This window comes from Cherax quadricarinatus, chromosome 31 (genome assembly GCF_038502225.1).
Source record: "Cherax quadricarinatus isolate ZL_2023a chromosome 31, ASM3850222v1, whole genome shotgun sequence".
NCBI classification, from domain to species: domain Eukaryota; kingdom Metazoa; phylum Arthropoda; class Malacostraca; order Decapoda; family Parastacidae; genus Cherax; species Cherax quadricarinatus.
The window spans coordinates 31,030,991-31,055,608 of record NC_091322.1 but is presented as its reverse complement, the minus strand read 5'-3'; the positions used below and the strand labels follow the sequence as shown (position 1 = coordinate 31,055,608).

The 24,618-nt window shown below is 44.6% G+C and overlaps 1 protein-coding gene across 1 annotated transcript in view; it reads left to right on the top strand.

The window, feature by feature from the left end:
* The window catches only part of LOC128696956 (sodium/mannose cotransporter SLC5A10), a 166,982-nt gene that overhangs the window by 23,175 nt on the left and 119,189 nt on the right, over positions 1 to 24,618 (top strand). The window contains exons 2-3 of the mRNA XM_053788388.2: positions 20,772 to 20,843; positions 21,985 to 22,089. Of these exons, the coding sequence (XP_053644363.2) occupies positions 20,772 to 20,843; positions 21,985 to 22,089 (177 nt within the window). The remainder of the gene's footprint in view (positions 1 to 20,771; positions 20,844 to 21,984; positions 22,090 to 24,618) is intronic.

Below are 24,618 nucleotides of genomic sequence, written 5' to 3'. Positions count from 1 at the left end.
TTGTCTGGTCGGAAAGCAGAGCTTGTTTTACTTGCATCTGAAATCTCGGTGCACGAATAATTTAAATGTTGATTTATTTCTGGACAAATTGTTACAAAAACAGTGCAGACTACAGTTGTATTAGCTCAGTCACTGCAGATCGTACTGAAGTATGATACGAGGATACTGGCTTGTAGTCTAAAAAAAAATAATATTATATACTATACTTTCATTTGAATCTTATTCTGATGTACCAGTATTTGTTTAAATATTAATTCTTAATAGTGATGAACAAAGGCTATGCTAAAGTTTGAAATAATTTCTTTAATCGCATACTTTGCCAATGCCAAATGTTTTTTTTTTTCCTAAAAAAAAGCTTAACACAAATTTAGTGTCATCCACTGCAGACCTAATTAAGGAACAGTAAAACGATAAGAAGCAATAATAAATTTTGAATCAACATGTGTAAAAGTGATGTCTTCCCCTGGCTTGGTCTTTGCTATCTCGTGTTGTTATACTAGTTGTGGTCCTGCTGGAGACCTGGTCCGGGACCGCTACGCTGGGGGGATGTATTTACTCCAGACCCAATCAACAGGTTTATTTTTTAATTGGTTTGTATTTCTACATAAAGGAATTTAGTTCCATGATCGTCTTTTATGTATGGAATCTTAGACTAGTATGTTATCTTTCATTCTTTTCTCAGAGTTTTACCTCTTCCTTTGCTTGTATTGAAGAGAAAAGTTTGCAGTTATAAACTGTCTCACTAGCTACACAGGTGTCTTTTTACCTAACATATACTCCCCCTCATCCTACGCTTTTCAAGCAAGTATATTTTCAGTGCTTTTAATCTAGAGGTTGGTTGGTAGATCCCAGCCAGCCAGGGAGTTACTTTGTTATTCCAGTGTGAAATGGAAACCTGGCAAAATTGCTAATCACTTCTTTGTCTCTTACCTTACTTTCTGTGCGTTTCTTAATGTTGTTGTAATATTTCCTTCCCTAAGAGGATGCCGGAGACTGGAACATAACCGGAAATATTTCTTTTAGGGAAGATAAAATTTGATATTGTATATGTTTTAAAGCTGTTCTTGGCTGGGTAAGACACACTGTGTAACAAATGAGTATCGTTACTGTGGAGAGGTTTTGCCTGCTCAACAGGATGCTTCACTCGAAATGGAAAACAACAAGCAGTTGAAAGGTAGACATGAGGTGATCAGTCAACCTTGAAGAAGTGTAACTTTAAGGTGGTCAGTCGTCAGCCCTGGTGAGTGTTCAGCTCCATATCTTTGATCAGCGTGAAGCATTTGTCTATAATGTAGACCTGTACAGTACTAAGTTGGTTGAGGCTGATTCTGGATGCTCTGTGAGGAAGGCTTGTGCTTGTGGCAGACTTGACTCATAAAAAGGAGGTGAAGCAACTTGAGATTGCTGACAGTGTTGTTCGTACTGCTGCAGTCATGGCTGCTGGTAACTAGGCTGTGCGATGACCAGGAAAAAGGGTTAGATAAAAGTATCGTATTCGCAGCAGTGTATATATATATATATATATATATATATATATATATATATATATATATATATATATATATATATATATATATATATATATATATATATATATATGTCGTGATGAATAGGCAGAACTTGCGATCTTGGCTTAAATAGCAACGTTCATCTTGCCATATAGGACAAGTGAAAATTTGTGTATGCAATAATTTCGCCAAAATCATTCTGAACCTAACGAAAAAAATATATTTGATTGTGTTTGTTTAGTACTAAATTATTGTTTACCTGGAGAGAGTTCCGGGGGTCAACGCCCCCGCGGCCCGGTCTGTGACCAGGCCTCCTTTTGGATCAGAGCCTGATCAACCAGGCTGTTGCTGCTGGCTGCACGCAAACCAACGTACGAGCCACAGCCCGGCTGGTCAGGAACCGACTTTAGGTGCTTGTCCAGTGCCAGCTTGAAGACTGCCAGGGATCTGTTGGTAATCCCCTTTATGAATGCTGGGAGGCAGTTGAACAGTCTTGGGCCCCTGACACTTATTGTATGGTCTCTTAACGTGCTAGTGACACCCCTGCTTTTCATTGGGGGGATGTTGCATCGTCTGCCAAGTCTTTTGCTTTCGTAGTGAGTGATTTTCGTGTGCAAGTTCGGTACTAGTCCCTCTAGGATTTTCCAGGTGTATATAATCATGTATCTTTCCCTCCTGCGTTCCAGGGAATACAGTTATATTTAAAATATATTTAGTTGGGTTAGGCTAAAATAAATTGCTCTTGTTATAATAAGGTTAGCTAAGTTTTCTAAGATTCTTTTGGTGCAAAATTAAATTTTTTTTTCATTAATATTAACGAAAAATATATATATTTAAACGTATAAGAGAAAATTTCAGAAAGGACTTAATTTTAAATGAGTTCTTGCTAATTGACCAGTTTTACATATGCGGCACGACATATATATATACATATTTCTGTTAAAAAATGATCTGGCAAAGCCTTGCCTTCACGAGTACTCACTCAGAGTTAAAAAACGTAGTGTCCTTGAAAATAAGTACGTGGGAGAAAACCTAAAATGTAAGGAAGAAAATGTAATTAAGGGATTGATGGTTATGTAGCTCAGGACGTTAATGAATAAAGCTTTACACGGGAGAATTTTCTTGTGTGAGAATAGTAATGTTTACGTGACAGCAAGTGGAAAGTTCCACTGGAGTTGCTAGAGCTGCCTGCTGCTCTCAGTGGAATATACCAGATAAACTCACCCACCCGGCCACTGTCCCGTCCTCCTCCTTTCCCTACCACTCTTACTACCATCCTTGCGTCTGTCACCCTGCTTTACCACCATTACTTCCATTTCTGCTGAATGTTGAAGACAGAGTAAAGCAACTGAAGTTAAATCATGTTTATAAAACTGCTCACAAGCAGCGTCCAGAAAATCTTGCTGTCAAGTTCGTGAAGGTTAGGAACCAAAACCAGTATGGTACTAGGGAAAGCGAACACAAATTTGTAATACGTACAGTAGGTGGTCAGGCCACAAACATCTCTTATACAACAGTAAAGGAATAGAACGGATTGCCTGAACATGTCCAAGCCTGTCCTATCAAGAACAAGTTTGGGAAAAGAACTAAAAGGTTCCTAATGAAGGAAGCTGCAGAAAGAGAGGAGAATGATTTCCTGTATAATTAACATTTATGAACCTATTATTGTAAGCTGATCCTTATCTTACCGCTCAGCTTTAGATAATAAGATGTTATAAGGACCCCAATGAAAATAGGTCACTTTGACGTTTTTTGGATTATAATAAGTAACTTACACGTGTTACTATGTATGATAATTGTACTTATGTGTAACTGTGTCTATAAAATAAACATATTTCCCTGCGTCTGTCACTCTACCTCACCTAATTACTACCATCAATGCGTCTGTCACCCTGCCTCACCTAATTACTACCATCCCTGCGTCTGTCACCCTACCTCACCTAATTACTACCATCCCTGCGTCTGTCACCCTACCTCACCTAATTACTACCATCCCTGCGTCTGTCACCCTACCTCACCTAATTACTACCATCCCTGCGTCTGTCACCCTACCTCACCTAATTACTACCATCCCTGCGTCTGTCACCCTGCGTCTGTCACCCTGCCTCACCATTACTACCATCCCTGCGTCTGTCACCCTACCTCACCATTACTACCATCCCTGCGTCTGTCACCCTACCTCACCATTACTACCATCCCTGCGTCTGTCACCCTGCCTCACCATTACTACCATCCCTGCGTCTGTCACCCTGCCTCACCATTACTACCATCCCTGCGTCTGTCACCCTACCTCACCATTACTACCATCCCTGCGTCTGTCACCCTACCTCACCTAATTACTACCATCCCTGCGTCTGTCACCCTACCTCACCATTACTACCATCCCTGCGTCTGTCACCCTACCTCACCTAATTACTACCATCCCTGCGTCTGTCACCCTGCCTCACCATTACTACCATCCCTGCGTCTGTCACCCTGCCTCACCATTACTACCATCCCTGCGTCTGTCACCCTACCTCACCATTACTACCATCCCTGCGTCTGTCACCCTACCTCACCATTACTACCATCCCTGCGTCTGTCACCCTACCTCACCATTACTACCATCCCTGCGTCTGTCACCCTGCCTCACCATTACTACCATCCCTGCGTCTGTCACCCTACCTCACCATTACTACCATCCCTGCGTCTGTCACCCTACCTCACCTAATTACTACCATCCCTGCGTCTGTCACCCTACCTCACCATTACTACCATCCCTGCGTCTGTCACCCTACCTCACCTAATTACTACCATCCCTGCGTCTGTCACCCTGCCTCACCATTACTACCATCCCTGCGTCTGTCACCCTGCCTCACCATTACTACCATCCCTGCGTCTGTCACCCTACCTCACCATTACTACCATCCCTGCGTCTGTCACCGTGCCTCACCTAATTACTACCATCCCTGCGTCTGTCACCCTACCTCACCATTACTACCATCCCTGCGTCTGTCACCCTGCCTCACCTAATTACTACCATCCCTGCGTCTGTCACCCTTCCTCACCATTACTACCATCCCTGCGTCTGTCACCCTACCTCACCTAATTACCACCATCCCTGCGTCTGTCACCCTGCCTCTCCTAATTACTACCATCCCTGCGTCTGTCACCCTACCTCAGCATTACTACCATCCCTGCGTCTGTCACCCTACCTCACCTAATTACTACCATCCCTGCGTCTGTCACCCTGCCTCACCATTACTACCATCCCTGCGTCTGTCACCCTGCCTCACCTAATTACTACCATCCCTGCGTCTGTCACCCTGCCTCACCATTACTACCATCCCTGCGTCTGTCACCCTGCCTCACCTAATTACTACCATCCCTGCGTCTGTCACCCTGCCTCACCATTACTACCATCCCTGCGTCTGTCACCCTACCTCACCTAATTACTACCATCTCTGCGTCTGTCACCCTGCCTCACCTAATTACTACCATCCCTGCGTCTGTCACCCTACCTCAGCATTACTACCATCCCTGCGTCTGTCACCCTACCTCACCTAATTACTACCATCCCTGCGTCTGTCACCCTGCCTCACCATTACTACCATCCCTGCGTCTGTCACCCTACCTCACCATTACTACCATCCCTGCGTCTGTCACCCTACCTCACCATTACTACCATCCCTGCGTCTGTCACCATACCTCACCATTACCACCATCCCTGCGTCTGTCACCCTACCTCACCATTACTACCATCCCTGCGTCTGTCACCCTACCTCACCATTACTACCATCCCTGCGTCTGTCACCCTACCTCACCTATTACTACCATCCCTGCGTCTGTCACCCTACCTCACAATTACTACCATCCCTGCGTCTGTCACCCTGCCTCACCATTACTACCATCCCTGCGTCTGTCACCCTACCTCACCATTACTACCATCCCTGCGTCTGTCACCCTGCCTCACCATTACTACCATCCCTGCGTCTGTCACCCTACCTCACCATTACTACCATCCCTGCGTCTGTCACCCTACCTCACCTAATTACTACCATCCCTGCGTCTGTCACCCTGCCTCACCATTACTACCATCCCTGCGTCTGTCACCCTACCTCACCATTACTACCATCCCTGCGTCTGTCACCCTGCCTCACCATTACTACCATCCCTGCGTCTGTCACCCTACCTCACCATTACTACCATCCCTGCGTCTGTCACCCTACCTCACCATTACTACCATCCCTGCGTCTGTCACCCTGCCTCACCTAATTACTACCATCCCTGCGTCTGTCACCCTGCCTCACCATTACTACCATCCCTGCATCTGTCACCCTGCCTCACCATTACTACCATCCCTGGGTCTGTCACTCTGCCTCACCATTACTGCGTCTGTCACCATTACCCTGCCTCACCTACTACCATCCCTGCGTCTGTCACCATACCTCACCATTACTACCATCCCTGCGTCTGTCACCCTACCTCACCATTACTACCATCCCTGCGTCTGTCACCCTACCTCACCATTACTACCATCCCTGCGTCTGTCACCCTACCTCACCATTACTACCATCCCTGCGTCTGTCACCCTACCTCACCATTACTACCATCCCTGCGTCTGTCACCCTACCTCACCATTACTACCATCCCTGCGTCTGTCACCCTACCTCACCATTACTACCATCCCTGCGTCTGTCACCCTACCTCACCATTACTACCATCCCTGCGTCTGTCACCCTGCCTCACCATTACTACCATCCCTGCGTCTGTCACCCTACCTCACCATTACTACCATCCCTGCGTCTGTCACCCTGCCTCACCATTACTACCATCCCTGCGTCTGTCACCACCATTACTACCATCCCTGCGTCTGTCACCCTGCCTCACCATTACTACCATCCCTGCGTCTGTCACCCTGCCTCACCATTACTACCATCCCTGCGTCTGTCACCCTGCCTCACCATTACTACCATCCCTGCGTCTGTCACCCTGCCTCATCATTACTACCATCCCTGCGTCTGTCACCCTGCCTCATCTAATTACTACCATCCCTGCGTCTGTCCCCCTACCTCACCTAATTACTACCATCCCTGCGTCTGTCACCCTACCTCACCTAATTACTACCATCCCTGCGTCTGTCACCCTGCCTCATCATTACTACCATCCCTGCGTCTGTCACTCTGCCTCACCATTACTACCATCCCTGCGTCTGTCACCCTGCCTCACCATTACTACCATCCCTGCGTCTGTCACCCTACCTCACCATTACTACCATCCCTGCGTCTGTCACCCTACCTCACCATTACTACCATCCCTGCGTCTGTCACCCTACCTCACCATTACTACCATCCCTGCGTCTGTCACCCTACCTCACCATTACTACCATCCCTGCGTCTGTCACCCTGCCTCACCATTACTACCATCCCTGCGTCTGTCACCCTACCTCACCATTACTACCATCCCTGCGTCTGTCACCCTACCTCACCATTACTACCATCCCTGCGTCTGTCACCCTACCTCACCATTACTACCATCCCTGCGTCTGTCACCCTACCTCACCATTACTACCATCCCTGCGACTCTTCCCTACCATTAACTTCCGCCTACGTTGAGCTGTGTGCGTCTAGCACCAACAGCTTTAATGATCAGGCAGTCGACCAGGAGGCGTGGTTTTGTGATCCTCAGACTCGACCTTGCATATTAAAGGAAGAAGTGGCTGTGCTTGTAGGAGTTGATCCACAGCTTCTGGCCCCGTCTTATCTTCGCTGAGTCACCCCACCACTGCATCTAAAATAATAACAATACCTTTATTAACAAGTACATGTACTTGTAGTAGGTTGGTAGACAGCAACCACCCAGGGAAGTACTACCGTCCTGCCAGATGACTGTGAAACAAAAACCTGTAACTGTTTTGCATGATGGTAGGATTGCTGGTTTCCTTTTCTGTCTCATAAACACGCTAGATAACAGGGATATCTTGCTACTCCTACTTACACTTTGGTCACACTTCACAGACACGCACATGCATATATATATACATACATCTAGGTTTTTCTCCTTTTTCTAAATAGCTCTTGTTCTTTTTTATTTCTTCTATTGTCCATGGGGAAGTGGAAAAGAATCTTTCCTCCGTAAGCCATGCGTGTCGTATGAGGCGACTAAAATGCCGGGAGCAATGGGCTAGTAACCCCTTCTCCTGTATACATTTACTAAAAAAGAGAAGAAGAAAAACTTTATAAAACTGGGATGCTTAAATGTGCGTGGATGTAGTGCGGATGACAAGAAACAGATGATTGCTGATGTTATGAATGAAAAGAAGTTGGATGTCCTGGCCCTAAGCGAAACAAAGCTGAAGGGGTTAGGAGAGTTTCAGTGGGGGGAAATAAATGGGATTAAATCTGGAGTATCTGAGAGAGTTAGAGCAAAGGAAGGGGTAGCAGTAATGTTAAATGATCAGTTATGGAAGGAGAAAAGAGAATATGAATGTGTAAATTCAAGAATTATGTGGATTAAAGTAAAGGTTGGATGCGAGAAGTGGGTCATAATAAGCGTGTATGCACCTGGAGAAGAGAGGAATGCAGAGGAGAGAGAGAGATTTTGGGAGATGTTAAGTGAATGTATAGGAGCCTTTGAACCAAGTGAGAGAGTAATTGTGGTAGGGGACCTGAATGCTAAAGTAGGAGAAACTTTTAGAGAGGGTGTGGTAGGTAAGTTTGGGGTGCCAGGTGTAAATGATAATGGGAGCCCTTTGATTGAACTTTGTATAGAAAGGGGTTTAGTTATAGGTAATACATATTTTAAGAAAAAGAGGATAAATAAGTATACACGATATGATGTAGGGCGAAATGACAGTAGTTTGTTGGATTATGTATTGGTAGATAAAAGACTGTTGAGTAGACTTCAGGATGTACATGTTTATAGAGGGGCCACAGATATATCAGATCACTTTCTAGTTGTAGCTACACTGAGAGTAAAAGGTAGATGGGATACAAGGAGAATAGAAGCATCAGGGAAGAGAGAGGTGAAGGTTTATAAACTAAAAGAGGAGGCAGTTAGGGTAAGATATAAACAGCTATTGGAGGATAGATGGGCTAATGAGAGCATAGGCAATGGGGTCGAAGAGGTATGGGGTAGGTTTAAAAATGTAGTGTTAGAGTGTTCAGCAGAAGTTTGTGGTTACAGGAAAGTGGGTGCAGGAGGGAAGAGGAGCGATTGGTGGAATGATGATGTAAAGAGAGTAGTAAGGGAGAAAAAGTTAGCATATGAGAAGTTTTTACAAAGTAGAAGTGATGCAAGGAGGGAAGAGTATATGGAGAAAAAGAGAGAGGTTAAGAGAGTGGTGAAGCAATGTAAAAAGAGAGCAAATGAGAGAGTGGGTGAGATGTTATCAACAAATTTTGTTGAAAATAAGAAAAAGTTTTGGAGTGAGATTAACAAGTTAAGAAAGCCTAGAGAACAAATGGATTTGTCAGTTAAAAATAGGAGAGGAGAGTTACTAAATGGAGAGTTAGAGGTATTGGGAAGATGGAGGGAATATTTTGAGGAATTGTTAAATGTTGATGAAGATAGGGAAGCTGTGATTTCGTGTATAGGGCAAGGAGGAATAACATCTTGTAGGAGTGAGGAAGATCCAGTTGTGAGTGTGGGGGAAGTTCGTGAGGCAGTAGGTAAAATGAAAGGGGGTAAGGCAGCCGGGATTGATGGGATAAAGATAGAAATGTTAAAAGCAGGTGGGGATATAGTTTTGGAGTGGTTGGTGCAATTATTTAATAAATGTATGGAAGAGGGTAAGGTACCTAGTGATTGGCAGAGAGCATGCATAGTTCCTTTGTATAAAGGCAAAGGGGATAAAAGAGAGTGCAAAAATTATAGGGGGATAAGTCTGTTGAGTGTACCTGGTAAAGTGTATGGTAGAGTTATAATTGAAAGAATTAAGAGTAAGACGGAGAATAGGATAGCAGATGAACAAGGAGGCTTTAGGAAAGGTAGGGGGTGTGTGGACCAGGTGTTTACAGTGAAACATATAAGTGAACAGTATTTAGATAAGGCTAAAGAGGTCTTTGTGGCATTTATGGATTTGGAAAAGGCGTATGACAGGGTGGATAGGGGGGCAATGTGGCAGATGTTGCAAGTGTATGGTGTAGGAGGTAGGTTACTGAAAGCAGTGAAGAGTTTTTACGAGGATAGTGAGGCTCAAGTTAGAGTATGTAGGAAAGAGGGAAATTTTTTCCCAGTAAAAGTAGGCCTTAGACAAGGATGTGTGATGTCACCGTGGTTGTTTAATATATTTATAGATGGGGTTGTAAGAGAAGTAAATGCGAGGGTCTTGGCAAGAGGCGTGGAGTTAAAAGATAAAGAATCACACACAAAGTGGGAGTTGTCACAGCTGCTCTTTGCTGATGACACTGTGCTTTTGGGAGATTCTGAAGAGAAGCTGCAGAGATTGGTGGATGAATTTGGTAGGGTGTGCAAAAGAAGAAAATTAAAGGTGAATACAGGAAAGAGTAAGGTTATGAGGATAACAAAAAGATTAGGTGATGAAAGATTGAATATCAGATTGGAGGGAGAGAGTATGGAGGAGGTGAACGTATTCAGATATTTGGGAGTGGACGTGTCAGCGGATGGGTCTATGAAAGATGAGGTGAATCATAGAATTGATGAGGGAAAAAGAGTGAGTGGTGCACTTAGGAGTCTGTGGAGACAAAGAACTTTGTCCTTAGAGGCAAAGAAGGGAATGTATGAGAGTATAGTTTTACCAACGCTCTTATATGGGTGTGAAGCGTGGGTGATGAATGTTGCAGCGAGGAGAAGGCTGGAGGCAGTGGAGATGTCATGTCTGAGGGCAATGTGTGGTGTGAATATAATGCAGAGAATTCGTAGTTTGGAAGTTAGGAAGAGGTGCAGGATTACCAAAACTGTTGTCCAGAGGGCTGAGGAAGGGTTGTTGAGGTGGTTCGGACATGTAGAGAGAATGGAGCGAAACAGAATGACTTCAAGAGTGTATCAGTCTGTAGTGGAAGGAAGGCGGGGTAGGGGTCGGCCTAGGAAGGGTTGGAGGGAGGGGGTAAAGGAGGTTTTGTGTGCGAGGGGCTTGGACTTCCAGCAGGCATGCGTGAGCGTGTTTGATAGGAGTGAATGGAGACAAATGGTTTTTAATACTTGACGTGCTGTTGGAGTGTGAGTAAAGTAACATTTATGAAGGGATTCAGGGAAACCGGCAGGCCGGACTTGAGTCCTGGAGATGGGAAGTACAGTGCCTGCACTCTGAAGGAGGGGTGTTAATGTTGCAGTTTAAAAACTGTAGTGTAAAGCACCCTTCTGGCAAGACAGTGATGGAGTGAATGATGGTGAAAGTTTTTCTTTTTCGGGCCACCCTGCCTTGGTGGGAATCGGCCAGTGTGATAATAAATAAATAACATGTACAAGGTATACAGTCCTAGCTGACATCAATCACATACTACTATACAGAAAGCCGTTTTTTATGCAGAGCATTTCGGGGCAAATTAGGTCAGTTTTGTCCCCAGGATGCGACCCACACCAGTCGACTAACACCCAGGTACCCATTTTACTGATGGGTGAACATGGACAGCAGGTGTCTTATGGAAACACGTCCCTAATGTTATCCAGCCGTACCGGAGATTCGAACTCCGGACCTCAGTGTGTGAGATCATTTTACTTTCTAAACTCCCCGAAACTGAGAATTTCTTAATACTTGACACTTTCTTGTGTCTGATTTCCATGTCTCTCCCTGTGTGTTCTACCAGTGTGTCTTAGTATGTTGTGAACATACCACCTCTGGTTCTCTAGTCTCACAAGATAAAACTTCAGTTGCATTGTATGTCAGTCCCTTCCACTTGTTAACCTCTATCTTTTAAAAGATAAGCTGTAGGCTCCACGCTGGTGCTGCTGACTCTACACACCACCTGACATACCATGTCTCAACTTATCCTTATTTAACTACCTTTAATTTTCTTACCTCCTTCATAACATCAGTTTTTTACCGCTCCCTGTAAATATTTTCTTAATTTTAAGTAAATTTAGATTAAGTTACCTGAACCTATAAAAACTCACATTTAATTACGATTAAATACAAAATCTAGGAAGAAGATGAGAGAGTAGTTTGGAAGCGTTGAAATCTGCACGAGTATCATCCGCAGTGCAACAACGGTTTAGATGTGTATAATTAAAAATAAACACTATATTTCTTCATTATGCATATTCTTCACAAGTTTGGATGACATTTAATGTTACTCATGAAGGGTCCCTGTTTATGCAGGGCATTTCCGGGGTTTCAATGCCTCTTTGTTAAGGCTACTTAAAGCAGTCGTGAATCATGAAATCGTACTTAACACCACTGCAAGCAGCCCAAGGAACGGGTGGGGTTGGAACCCATGACAAGTGAGTCGTTGTACTCCGTGTTATATTTTTTTTTTAGTGTGTGTGTGGGAGGGGCCTGGTAGAGTGGTTGGAAATGTGCTTACTCTTGTGTGTCGATAATAATGTTTGTATAACCTTCTGAGTTGTGCTTGTGTGTCCATGATGTGTTCGTAGTATAATATTTTGAGGTGTTGACAGTGCTTGTGTGTCATAGTCTTTAAGACTACTGTTCTCTTCACTAACTCCAAGGCTGAAGGACTCATTACCTCGTCTTATCTATATAATTCAGCATTCTTCATATTATGTACTTGTGTTATATTGATAAAACCACTGGTGGGCGAAAAGTCTACATGAGGTTCCTCCTAACTACGAGTTGGTTCTGAACTGTTCCATCCATGATATTGTAGGTTAGTTGTGAAGTGTTCCAGTCATGGTACTGTGGGTTGGTTGTGAGTTGTTCCAGTCATGTTACTGTGGGTTGGTTGTGAGTTGTTCCAGTCATGTTACTGTGGGTTGGTTGTGAGTTGTTCCAGTCATGTTACTGTGGGTTGGTTGTGAGTTGTTCCAGTCATGTTACTGTGGGTTGGTTGTGAGTTGTTCCAGTCATGTTACTGTGGGTTGGTTGTGAGTTGTTCCAGTCATGGTACTGTGGGTTGGTTGTGAGTTGTTCCAGTCATGGTACTGTGGGTTGGTTGTGAGTTGTTCCAGTCATGTTACTGTGGGTTGGTTGTGAGTTGTTCCAGTCATGGTACTGTGGGTTGGTTGTGAGTTGTTCCAGTTATGTTACTGTGGGTTGGTTGTGAGTTGTTCCAGTCATGTTACTGTGGGTTGGTTGTGAGTTGTTCCAGTCATGTTACTGTGGGTTGGTTGTGAGTTGTTCCAGTCATGGTACCTAAATTACCGGGAACAGGTGAAGTCCCTTGATTTATACTCCCTGCAGCGCAGGGGATAAAGATACATAATATACACTTGGAAAATCCTAGAGGGACATCCCCCCAAATGAAAAGCAGGGGTGCCACGAATACGCAAAGAGACACAGTAAGTGTCAGGAGCCCAAGACTGTTCAACTGCCTCCCAGCATACATAAGAGGGATTACCAATAGACCCCTGGCTTTCTTCAAGAAGGCGTTGAACAGGCTCCTAAAGTCAGTACCTGACCAGCCGGTTTACGTGCGGCCAGCAGTAACAGCTTGGTTGATCAGGCCTTGATACACCACAAGGCCTGGTTACGAACCTACACACTGGCGCTCAACTGTCAGTCACCTACACACTGGTGCTCAACTGTCAGTCACCTACACACTGGTGCTCAACTGTCAGTCACCTACACACTGGTGCTCAACTGTCAGTCACTGCACACTGGTGCTCAACTGTCAGTCACCTACACACTGATGCTCAACTGTCAGTCACCTGCACACTGGTGCTCAACTGTCAGTCACCTGCACACTGATGCTCAACTGTCAGTCACCTGCACACTGGTGCTCAACTGTCAGTCACCTACACACTGGTGCTCAACTGTCAGTCACCTACACACTGGTGCTCAACTGTCAGTCACCTACACACTGATGCTCAACTGTCAGTCACCTGCACACTGGTGCTCAACTGTCAGTCACCTGCACACTGATGCTCAACTGTCAGTCAGTCACCTACACACTAGTGTTCAACTGTCAGTCAGTCACCTACACACTGGTGCTCAACTCCCAGTCACCTACACACTGGTGCTCAACTGTCAGTCACATACACACTGGTGCTCAACTGTCAGTCACAGACACACTGGTGCTCTACTGTCAGTCACCTATACTGATGCTCAACTGTCAGTCACAGACACACTGGTGCTCGACTGTCAGTCACATACGCACTGGTGCTCAACTGTCAGTCACAGACACACTGGTGCTCGACTGTCAGTCACATACGCACTGGTGCTCAACTGTCAGTCACAGACACACTGGTGCTCAACTGTCAGTCACATACACACTGGTGCTCAACTGTCAGTCACAGACACACTGGTGCTCGACTGTCAGTCACCTACACACTGGTGCTCAACTGTCAGTTACCTAAACATAGGAGCTTAACTGTCAGTCACCCACACACAGATGCTCAACTGTCAGTCACCTACACACTGGTGCTCAACTGTCAGTTACCTACACACAGGTGCTCAACTGTCAGTCACATGCACACTGGTGCTCAACTGCCAGTCACCCACACACTGGTGTTCAACAGTCAATCAGTAAGTCAGTCATACATAAAGTGGTGCTCAGCAGTCAGTCATCCACACAGAGGTGTTCAACAGTCAGTCATCCACACAGAGGTGCTCAACAGTCAGTCATCCACACAGAGGTGCTCAACAGTCAGTCATCCACACAGTGGTGCTCAACAGTCAGTCATCCACACACTGGTGCTCAACAAGCAGTCACCCACACTGGTGCTCAACAGTCAGTCATCCACACACTGGTGCTCAACAGTCAGTCATCCACACAGTGGTGCTCAGCAGTCACTCACACACACACTGGTGCTCAACAGTCAGTCACACACACACTGGTGCTCAACAGTCAGTCATCCACACAGTGGTGCTCAACAGTCAGTCACACACACACTGGTGCTCAACAGTCAATCATCCACACAGTGGTGCTCAACAGTCAGTCATCCACACATTGGTGCTCAACAGTCAGTCATCCACACATTGGTGCTCAACAGTCAGTCACACACACACTGGTGCTCAACAGTCAAGTCATCCACACAGTGGTGCTCAACAGTCAGACACACACACATTGGTGCTCAACAGTCTGCCATCCACTCACTGGTGCTCAACACACACACACAATGGTGCTCAACAGTCCCACACACACACTAGTGCTTAATAGTCACACACACACTGGTGCTCAACAGTCACACACACACACACACACACACACTAGTGCTCAACAGTCACACACACACACACACACTGGTGCTTAACAATCACACATACACACTGGTGCTCAACAGTCCCACACACATACTGGTGCTTAACAGTCACACACACACACTGGTGCTCAACAGTCACACACACACTGGTGCTCAACAGTCACACACACACTGGTGCTCAACAGTCACACACACACACATGTGCTTAACAGTCTCACACACACACACACACACTGGTGCTCAACAGTCACACACACACACACACACTGGTGCTCAACAGTCACACACACACACACACACACACACACACACACACACACACACACACACACTGGTGCTCAACAGTTACACACACACTGGTGTTAAACAGTCACACACACACTGGTGCTCAACAGTCACACACACACTGGTGCTCAACAGTCACACACACACTGGTGCTCAACAGTCACACACACACACTGGTGCTCAACAGTCACACACACACACTGGTGCTCAACAGTCACACACACACACTGGTGCTCAACAGTCACACACACACACTGGTGCTCAACAGTCACACACACACACTGGTGCTCAACAGTCAACCACACACTGGTGCTCAACAGTCACCCACACACTGGTGCTCAACAGTCACCCACACACTGGTGCTCAACAGTCACCCACACACTGGTGCTAAACAGTCACACACACACACACTGGTGCTCAACAGTCACCCACACACTGGTGCGCAACAGTCACCCACACACTGGTGTTCAACAGTCACCCACGCACTGGTGCTCACCACTTATAATTCACCCACACGCTGGTTATCTTAAACTCGGGACGCCTGAGCAGCCAGACAATGGCAGTGTTTGGAATAGTGGAATTAAGTTATTTATACACAGAGAGTCTCCCGCTGTGGAAGAAGAGGCCAGCAGGACACTCGTTCAGTGACCCTCTTATTGAGTAGCCACTGTGTAATGTAACAAGTTATATTACCATACATATTACTAACCTGAGCTGCGTCTCTCTCTGTTTCTTGCCTCTCTTACTGCCCGTCATGGGTGTTTGAGTGGGGGGGGGGGGGCAGCAGGACTACGAAATTTGAAAAATTTCAGGGCAAAATTGAGTATATTTAGAGCAAAAGTTAGGGTTTTCATGGTGAAAATCGATAATTTTCAGAGAAAATTTTTTCCAAGGCAGTTTCTTTCATAATTCACTGTTTATTTGTAGTTAAGATGAGTTGATTTATTTGCTGTATCAAAGAAACACTTTATTGTATGTTACTAACTCGTGTTGTCACTGCTGTGCCATTTTATGTTACGTACAGTGTTTATGAACAAGTACACTGATGCGGTGTAATGTGATATTTATTGACTACGATGGGCGAAACGTCAACATACTGCAAGCATTATACTGCATGTCTCTTTCCGTCGTGTCGCTATTTAATACCATTTCTTTCCTTATTGCGCTTATGTCCAAATTATGGTACTTTGAAAAAAAAAAATAGGCATTTTTTCTGCCTTCCTCCCCAGAAAGTGCTACCAGAAAGTGCCACCAGGAAGTGCCACTAGAAAGTGCCGCTACATTCTCCTATGCCCTTACTGCAAGTACATTTACACGTCTTTCTCCTTACCTTCTAACTGGAAAAACAAAAAACAAATCGATACTCATGTTTCTTTTGTTTTTTTTTATAATTCAGTCATTTTCCTCTAATGTTACGTGCATAATGTTACGTGCATAATGTTACGTGCATAATGTTACGTGCATAATGGCCGCAGCTGCTTAGGTATATAAGGAAACCAGGAAAGATCCAGAGGTCAGTCACAAGACTTAACCGAGGAGAACGGACCTGACGGGACGTACGTTTATCTCTGATCTTTGATGGCCTTCAAGAATTTGCCTGGTCAACCAGGCTGTTGCTGCAGGCAGCCCTCTGGCCCGCGTATCCATTACAGCCTGGTTGATCTGGCATTTGGTGGAGGCACTTGTCGAGTTTCTTGAAGACTTCTTCATTTGTCCCAACAGTGTTTTTCATATCTCTGGGTGAGATGTTGAATAGTCTTGGTTCACGGATGTTGATACGCTTTTCTCTTATTGCTCCCACGGCATCCTTAATTTTCACTGGGTTTATTTTGCATTTCTTCCATGTCTCTCACTCCAGATTTGGGACAAGGTCCTCAAGTTCCTTCCACGTATATTATCATGTACTCCAGAGAGTATGTATTTTGAATTCTAAAGCTTTCCCAGTAATTTAAATACTATATTGGCTCCATGTATGCCATAAATGATCTCTGTGTGTGTTCCAGCTCCGATATCTGGTACGTAAGACACATACCCAAGAGTTAGGTATCTTTATTCCGAAACGTTTCACCTACAAAGTAGGCTTCTTCAGTCGAGTACAGAAAAGTTGGTAGAAGCAGGAGAGATGTGAAGACGATGTAATCCGTCCATCACTCTCGAAGACGTGGTTTTGAGGTGGTCAGTCCCTCAGCCTGGAGAAGAGTATTTGTTCCACAGTCTGGAACAATGTGAAGTTACAGTGACGGTAAGGAGCCTTATATACTGTCAGGTGCTTCTTCCAACTCTTCTGTACTCGACTGAACAAGCCTACTGTGTAGGTGAAACGTTTCGGAATACAAATACCTAACTGTTGCACATGTGTCTTACCAACCTGTCGGTATTTTATACCATTTTGATGTTCATTCCGATATCTCTGCTGCCCTGAACGAAGTCGTCAATACCACAATATTTCACGCTTAAGCTCATACATGTAAAGAGGTATTGCTCTGCCACCTCGTCATGTTCCTGGAATTCGTGAAATTTGCCTTACTGTGTTTTTCGATCATTCACATAAGGGGAACACAGGAGAGGAGAAATTAAAAGTGCCGAGCAACATAGGCGAATCAGAATTAGTGATGCAAGGTAGAGCACATGAGATACTTTCAAGGAGAGCTGGACAACAATGTTGTGAAGCTGAAACTGCATTAATAAAATGTAAAAAGGGAGGAAATATGTAAATATTATGCCATGAGAATTTGCATATATGGTGGAAGTTGAAAATATCCACACGTCAAAAAGATGTTCCAATATGCGGAGAAAAGGTCGGTGTCGCTTTGGTAAATAATGTAGACGTTTTCTGCCTGAGGTGTGTCCGCCATTATCAACGACCAGGGAATGTTGTGTGAAGAACACACAGCGGTATAAAAATACATTCCAAGACACGGAAAATAATGTTTAAGGGGAAGAAATGTATTAGAGAAACCAACAAATAAATACAAGAACAGACAACAGAGAATATATAGCTAGGCAATAGGGCAACACAGCATGTCAGGTCACACACCAGGGACAAACATACATCACCCTACATTACCAGGGCTGGAGAGACTGGGAATATGTACACACAGAACCATACTACTGGATGGCTTAACACCAGTCGTATTAACAAAACCTATACAAAAGCTAAGCATCCCGAATGGGAAATCTTCCTTCACTTTTATTGACATCGAGGGATTAAATAAATAACAAATTCAACTATATAAGTGGGATCGTCACAAAAGAAAATGCATCTTTTGGAGGTTTTACAGAAACTGGTACAAGGGATATTTTGGACCGGGAGATGTGGGTGAAAAACTTGGAATGTTTATAGATATCAGAGTGACACTTGTAAGACACTTGTTGTACGAAACTGTTGAAATCAATAAATGATATATTAAAAGTACTGTGTAGATATGATAATAGTACACAGTACCGAGAAGTTGATAAGTAAGACACATGTGCAACAGTTAGGTATCTGTATTCCGAAACGTTTTACCTACACAGTAAGCGTCTTCAGTCGAAGACAGAGGAGGCAGCAGAAGAAATGGAGATGTCAAGACGATGTAATCAGTCCATCAGTTTCATAATCTGGAACAACGTGAAGCTAAAGTAACAGAATGGAGACTTATATACTGTCAGTCAGGTGCAGATAATATTTACAGGACAGGCGGGGTCCACTAGTAGAATTAAGAATGTCATCATTGAGAGGCAGTGTAGGAAACCTCTCATGTACAACCTTTCTCACTCGTAACTGGTGGTCAGGCAAACAAAAAAAAAAAATATCGAAAATAATGATTATATTCTTACTTGTGATGGGCTCCTCCGCCTGTCCTGCCGCCAAGGTTATCTGCGACTCACCTTGACAGTATGTCTCCATTATGTTACTTCACCTTCACAAAATACAAGGATCAATGAGGGGAGTAAGTTACCTAACGTGGTGGTAGGCAGGTACTGCACTCACTGGACCACACCAGGTCCACTACACACACACACACACACACACACACACACACACACACACACACACACACACACACACACACACACACACACACACACACACACACACACACACACACTCGCACACATACACATACACACAGACAAGAGAGAGAGGGGTGGGTGGATTGCATTTTCTTGGACTGCAAGAAGGCGTTTGACACAGTTCCACACAAGAGATTGGTGCAAAAACTGGAGGACCAAGCAGGGATAACAGGGAAGGCACTACAATGGATCAAGGAATACTTGTCAGGAAGACAGCAGCGAGTCATGGTACGTGGCGAGGTGTCAGAGTGGGCACCTGTGACCAGCGGGGTCCCGCAGGGGTCAGTCCTAGGACCAGTGCTGTTTCTGGTATTTGTGAACGACATGACGGAAGGAATAGACTCTGAGGTGTCCCTGTTTGCAGATGACGTGAAGTTGATGAGAAGAATACACTCGATCGAAGACCAGGCAGAACTACAAAGGGATCTGGACAGGCTGCAGACCTGGTCCAGCAATTGGCTCCTGGAGTTCAATCCCACCAAGTGCAAAGTCATGAAGATTGGGGAAGGGCAAAGAAGGCCGCAGACGGAGTACAGTCTAGGGGGTCAGAGACTACAAAGTTCACTCAAGGAAAAAGATCTTGGGGTGAGTATAACACCAGGCACATCTCCTGAAGCGCACATCAACCAAATAACTGCTGCAGCATATGGGCGCCTAGCAAACCTCAGAACAGCATTCCGACATCTTAATAAGGAATCGTTCAGGACCCTGTACACCGTATACATTAGGCCCATATTGGAGTATGCGGCACCAGTTTGGAACCCACACCTAGCCAAGCACGTAAAGAAACTAGAGAAAGTGCAAAGGTTTGCAACAAGACTAGTCCCAGAGCTAAGAGGTATGTCCTACGAGGAGAGGTTAAGGGAAATCAACCTGACGACACTGGAGGACAGGAGAGATAGGGGGGACATGATAACGACATACAAAATACTGAGAGGAATTGACAAGGTGGACAAAGACAGGATGTTCCAGAGATTGGACACAGTAACAAGGGGACACAGTTGGAAGCTGAAGACACAGATGAATCACAGGGATGTTAGGAAGTATTTCTTCAGCCACAGAGTAGTCAGTAAGTGGAATAGTTTGGGAAGCGATGTAGTGGAGGCAGGATCTATACATAGCTTTAAGCAGAGGTATGATAAAGCTCACGGCTTAGGGAGAGTGACCTAGTAGCGATCAGTGAAGAGGCGGGGCCAGGAGCTCGGACTCGACCCCCGCAACCTCAACTAGGTGAGTACAACTAGGTGAGTACACACACACACACACACACACACACACACACACACATACACATACACACACACACACACACACACACACACACACACACACACACACTGAAATAATAATAATTTTTATTTATACATACACAAGGTATACAGTCCTAGCTGACAGCTGTGACATACTACAATATAAAAAGTCCCTTATTAATAATGCAGAACATTTTGGGCAAATTAGGTCAGTTTTGTCCCCAGGATGCCACTGTACTGGGGATCGACCCCCGGACCTCAGTGTGTGAGCTGAGTGCGCTACCAATCAAGCTGTGTCTGGAATGAGAAGCGTTGCTGGAAAGATTATTTTTGCATTAGAATGTTGGTAAAATAAATATTAATGTTAAAGTGAATATTACTGGTAATAAATTAAATTTTTCCTCCATAACAGTCGATGTGTCGACCCAACAGAGGAACAGTTCCCGGATACTTCCTGGCCGGACGTGTCATGGGCTGGCTGCCGGTGAGTACATCTCTTCTACTGTTATCTTTTTATGTAGGATAACATCAAGAGATAACACCTACTGGGTGTTATCCTCTCTAAGATGCATGAGCTCTGATACACTGAACTTATTCAGAAGAGGCATCCTGAAGTTACTGAGATTATTTTAAAAATATAAATGGTAACTGTGCACCTTTATACTGTGATGAGAATCTCAGTTTTATTCTAAGTTGGATAAATCAAAGTTGAACGTTTGTAAGTTAATAGAAGCGACTTTCTCAAGTTATGATACATTCCAAAAACTTGGAATGGTCTATATAATATTTATCAGAGTGTAGCAGTGTATTATAGTAGCTGCTTCAACCTTGACTTTCTTGCACTAAAATAACATTGAAAATTTGAAGATGATCGGATCAGGAATTCTTAAATTATAATTTTTTTTTAAATAAAAATCGGGATATCTAATAGTAATTTAAGCCCTAAATATTAAACTTGATTATTAATGTCTATGATTTTGAATGAATTAAGGTTTGTGGGCTGCAGTGAGCAGACTGAATTATTTTGATTGAATTATGATAACGTAGAGAAAACAAATGAAGCCAGTAATAGTTATGACTTTTTTAATATGACAATAAGTAAGTCACGATAGCAGCAAGATGGTAATGGTGGTAGAAATTAATTTATAAAATAAAATTAAAAACTTGCATTTATAGTCACAGTGGGGGCTCATGCTAACCTGCCTAGTGTAGAGAAGCATAACTGGTTAAATAAATCTTATATCGACATTGTGTGGTGGTAAGAGCATGGGCTGGGTAATTTGTGGATTGCCACGGGTAGAGTCCTGCCCATTCCCCGAGCGTCAATTTTTTTTAATAATTTTATTGTAGGTCTGTTTAAAGAACAATTGGTGGGCCGCAAGAGCGACCTCATAGTTCAATATATTTTGTAGGTTTCTTAAGCTAATGTAGTATAAAATATACTAAAGAAAATCACATTTGTTAAATTTTAGCGAAAACTGAGGAAATGATACCAATAGTTGGAGTGGTGATGGTGCATGTGCAGGCGCACACACCTGCGTGTGTGGAATACAAGACTGTCAGATGACGATGGTAACCAAACCTGCTGGATAACTAACAACTAATGTTTATTCACACACACACAGGTGGGTGCATCACTCTTTGCCAGCAACATTGGTACGGAACACTTCCTGGGCATGGCTGGATCTGGCGCTGCTGCGGGTATTGGCGTTGGAGCTTATGAATTTAATGTAAGTATATGAAGAAGTTTTAGGGGGAAATTTCGGCATTATATATATGATGCATTTTCTGGATGTGAAAAACTGAAGATGGAGGTTCCTAAACCTGTATTCCCTGGAACGCAGGCGGGAGAGATACATGATTATATACACCTGGAAAATCCTAGAGGGACTAGTACCGAACTTGCACACGAAAATCACTCACTACGAAAGCAAAAGACTTGGCAGACGATGCAACATCCCCCCAATGAAAAGCAGGGGTGTCACTAGCACGTTAAGAGACCATACATTAAGTGTCAGGGGCCCGAGACTGTTCAACTGCCTCCCAGCATACATAAGGGGGATTACCAACAGACCCCTGGCAGTCTTCAAGCTGGCACTGGACAAGCACCTAAAGTCGGTTCCTGACCAGCCGGGCTGTGGCTCGTACGTTGGTTTGCGTGCAGCCAGCATCAACAGCCTGGTTGATCAGGCTCTGATCCACCAGGAGGCCTGGTCACAGACCGGGCCGCGGGGGCGTTGACCCCCGAAACTCTCTCCAGGTAAACTCCAGGTAAATATATGTGAGGGAGAGTAAAGGCGACCGTCCAGGTCTGTAGCACACAGTCTGGACGACGCCATACCGAAGATGTGTGGAGTTGCAGCATCACACACACACACATATATACACAGGTGAGTACATACACACACACGTACACGTACATACGTGCATACGTAAGTACGTACGTATGTACGGCCAGACTTTGACTTTCTGAGGCCCTAAACCTCGTCAAGTTTAAGAAGTCTTAAAATTTAGAAAATCGAAGCAGGCAACAGTAAAATATGGGAACAATATTGTTTGGTGCCCATCATATCGTAAAGGTTTACTGTGTACTCTGTACTCTGTACTCTGTACTGTGTACTCTGTACTCTGTACTCTGTACTCGATTACCTTATGCATAAGTTCAGCCCTGTGTACAAGTATGACACCTGCGCATTGATGTGTATAGTAAGAGTTATTAATGTAAACTTACACATATTGATCTTGGTACACACACACACACACACACACACACACACACACACACACACACACACACACACACACACACACACACACACACACACACACACCCTGGGAAGTGCTTCATCAGCCACAGAATAGTCAGGAAGTGGAATAGTTTGGGAGGCGATGTAGTCGAGGCAGGATCCATACATAGCTTTAAGCAGAGGTATGATAAAGATCACGGTTCAGGGAGAGTGACCTAGTAGCGACCAGTGAAGAGGCGGGGCCAGGAGCTTGGACTCGACCCCTGCAACCTCAACTAGGTGAGTACACACACACACACACACAGTACATAGTACATTGTGCGTGAGGACACAGGAAGTGGAATAGTCTGGGGTGTGAAGTAGTAAGAGGTGGGATCCATACATAGCTTTAACAAGAGGTACGACGAGGGTCTTGTAGCCTGGAGAGACTAGACGTAGTAGCAACCAGCTAGGAGGCGGGGCCAGGAGCTGTGACTCGGCACCTACAACCACAATTAGGTGAGTACACACACACACACACACACACACACACACACACACACACACACACACACACACACACACACACACACACACAAAATGGTATTTTTCCAGCTGGATATCACATGATAAGGAAAGTGAGACGAAACAATGGACACAGAGGGATGGTTCTTTTAATCAGAAATCCATGGAGTTTTGGAGAGGAACAAACAGACAAGAGCCGCACAACTTCAGAGTGGACTCAGTTAATAATGAGTCTTGACAAAATGTCAATATGGATTCTGTAAGAGCTGAATCACTGTCCGAACTGTTAGCTGTGATCGACAAGTCACTGAACACAGAAAAGTTACCAGAGACAGTGAACGTAGTACCTATATTTAAGAAAGGAGATAGGCAGGAGGCACTGATCTACAGGCCGGTTTTGCTGATATATATACCATACTATGCAAGGTAATGGAGAAGATAATCGGAAGGAGAGTGGTAGAGCAGTTGGAGACGAGGAGTCTCATAAACAACAACCAGAATGGGTTCAGAGATGGCAGGTCTTGTCTTGCCATCCTTTTTTTAAGTTTAATATCTTTATTGTGCACCCCATACCCGTCCTGTGGGCGGTAGTCGAAAGATTAAAGAGGTACATAATGCCACCCTTGAAGATGTGTGTAGACGGTATGTTTGGGTGTGTGGGCCGTGAAGGCATGAGTAAGGTGTGGGTGTGGGGCTATGAACTTGGGACTGTGGGAGTGGAGCTATGTGGGCTTGAAACTGTGGGTACACTGGCAAGCACGGGATGCTATCCACAAAACAGGGGAAGAGGTAAAGAAACTATTGATGGACCTGGATACATCGAGGGCAATGGGAGCTGTCAACGTGGATTCTATGAGAGGGCGCAGGAGCATTATTTAAATCACTAGCTATGATCTATAATAAGTCAGGATACGGGAAAGTTACCAGAGATCTGGAAGACAGCAAATGTAGTCCCTATGTTTAAGAAAGGAGACGGTTGATAAACTACAGAGCAATTTCTCTGACTTC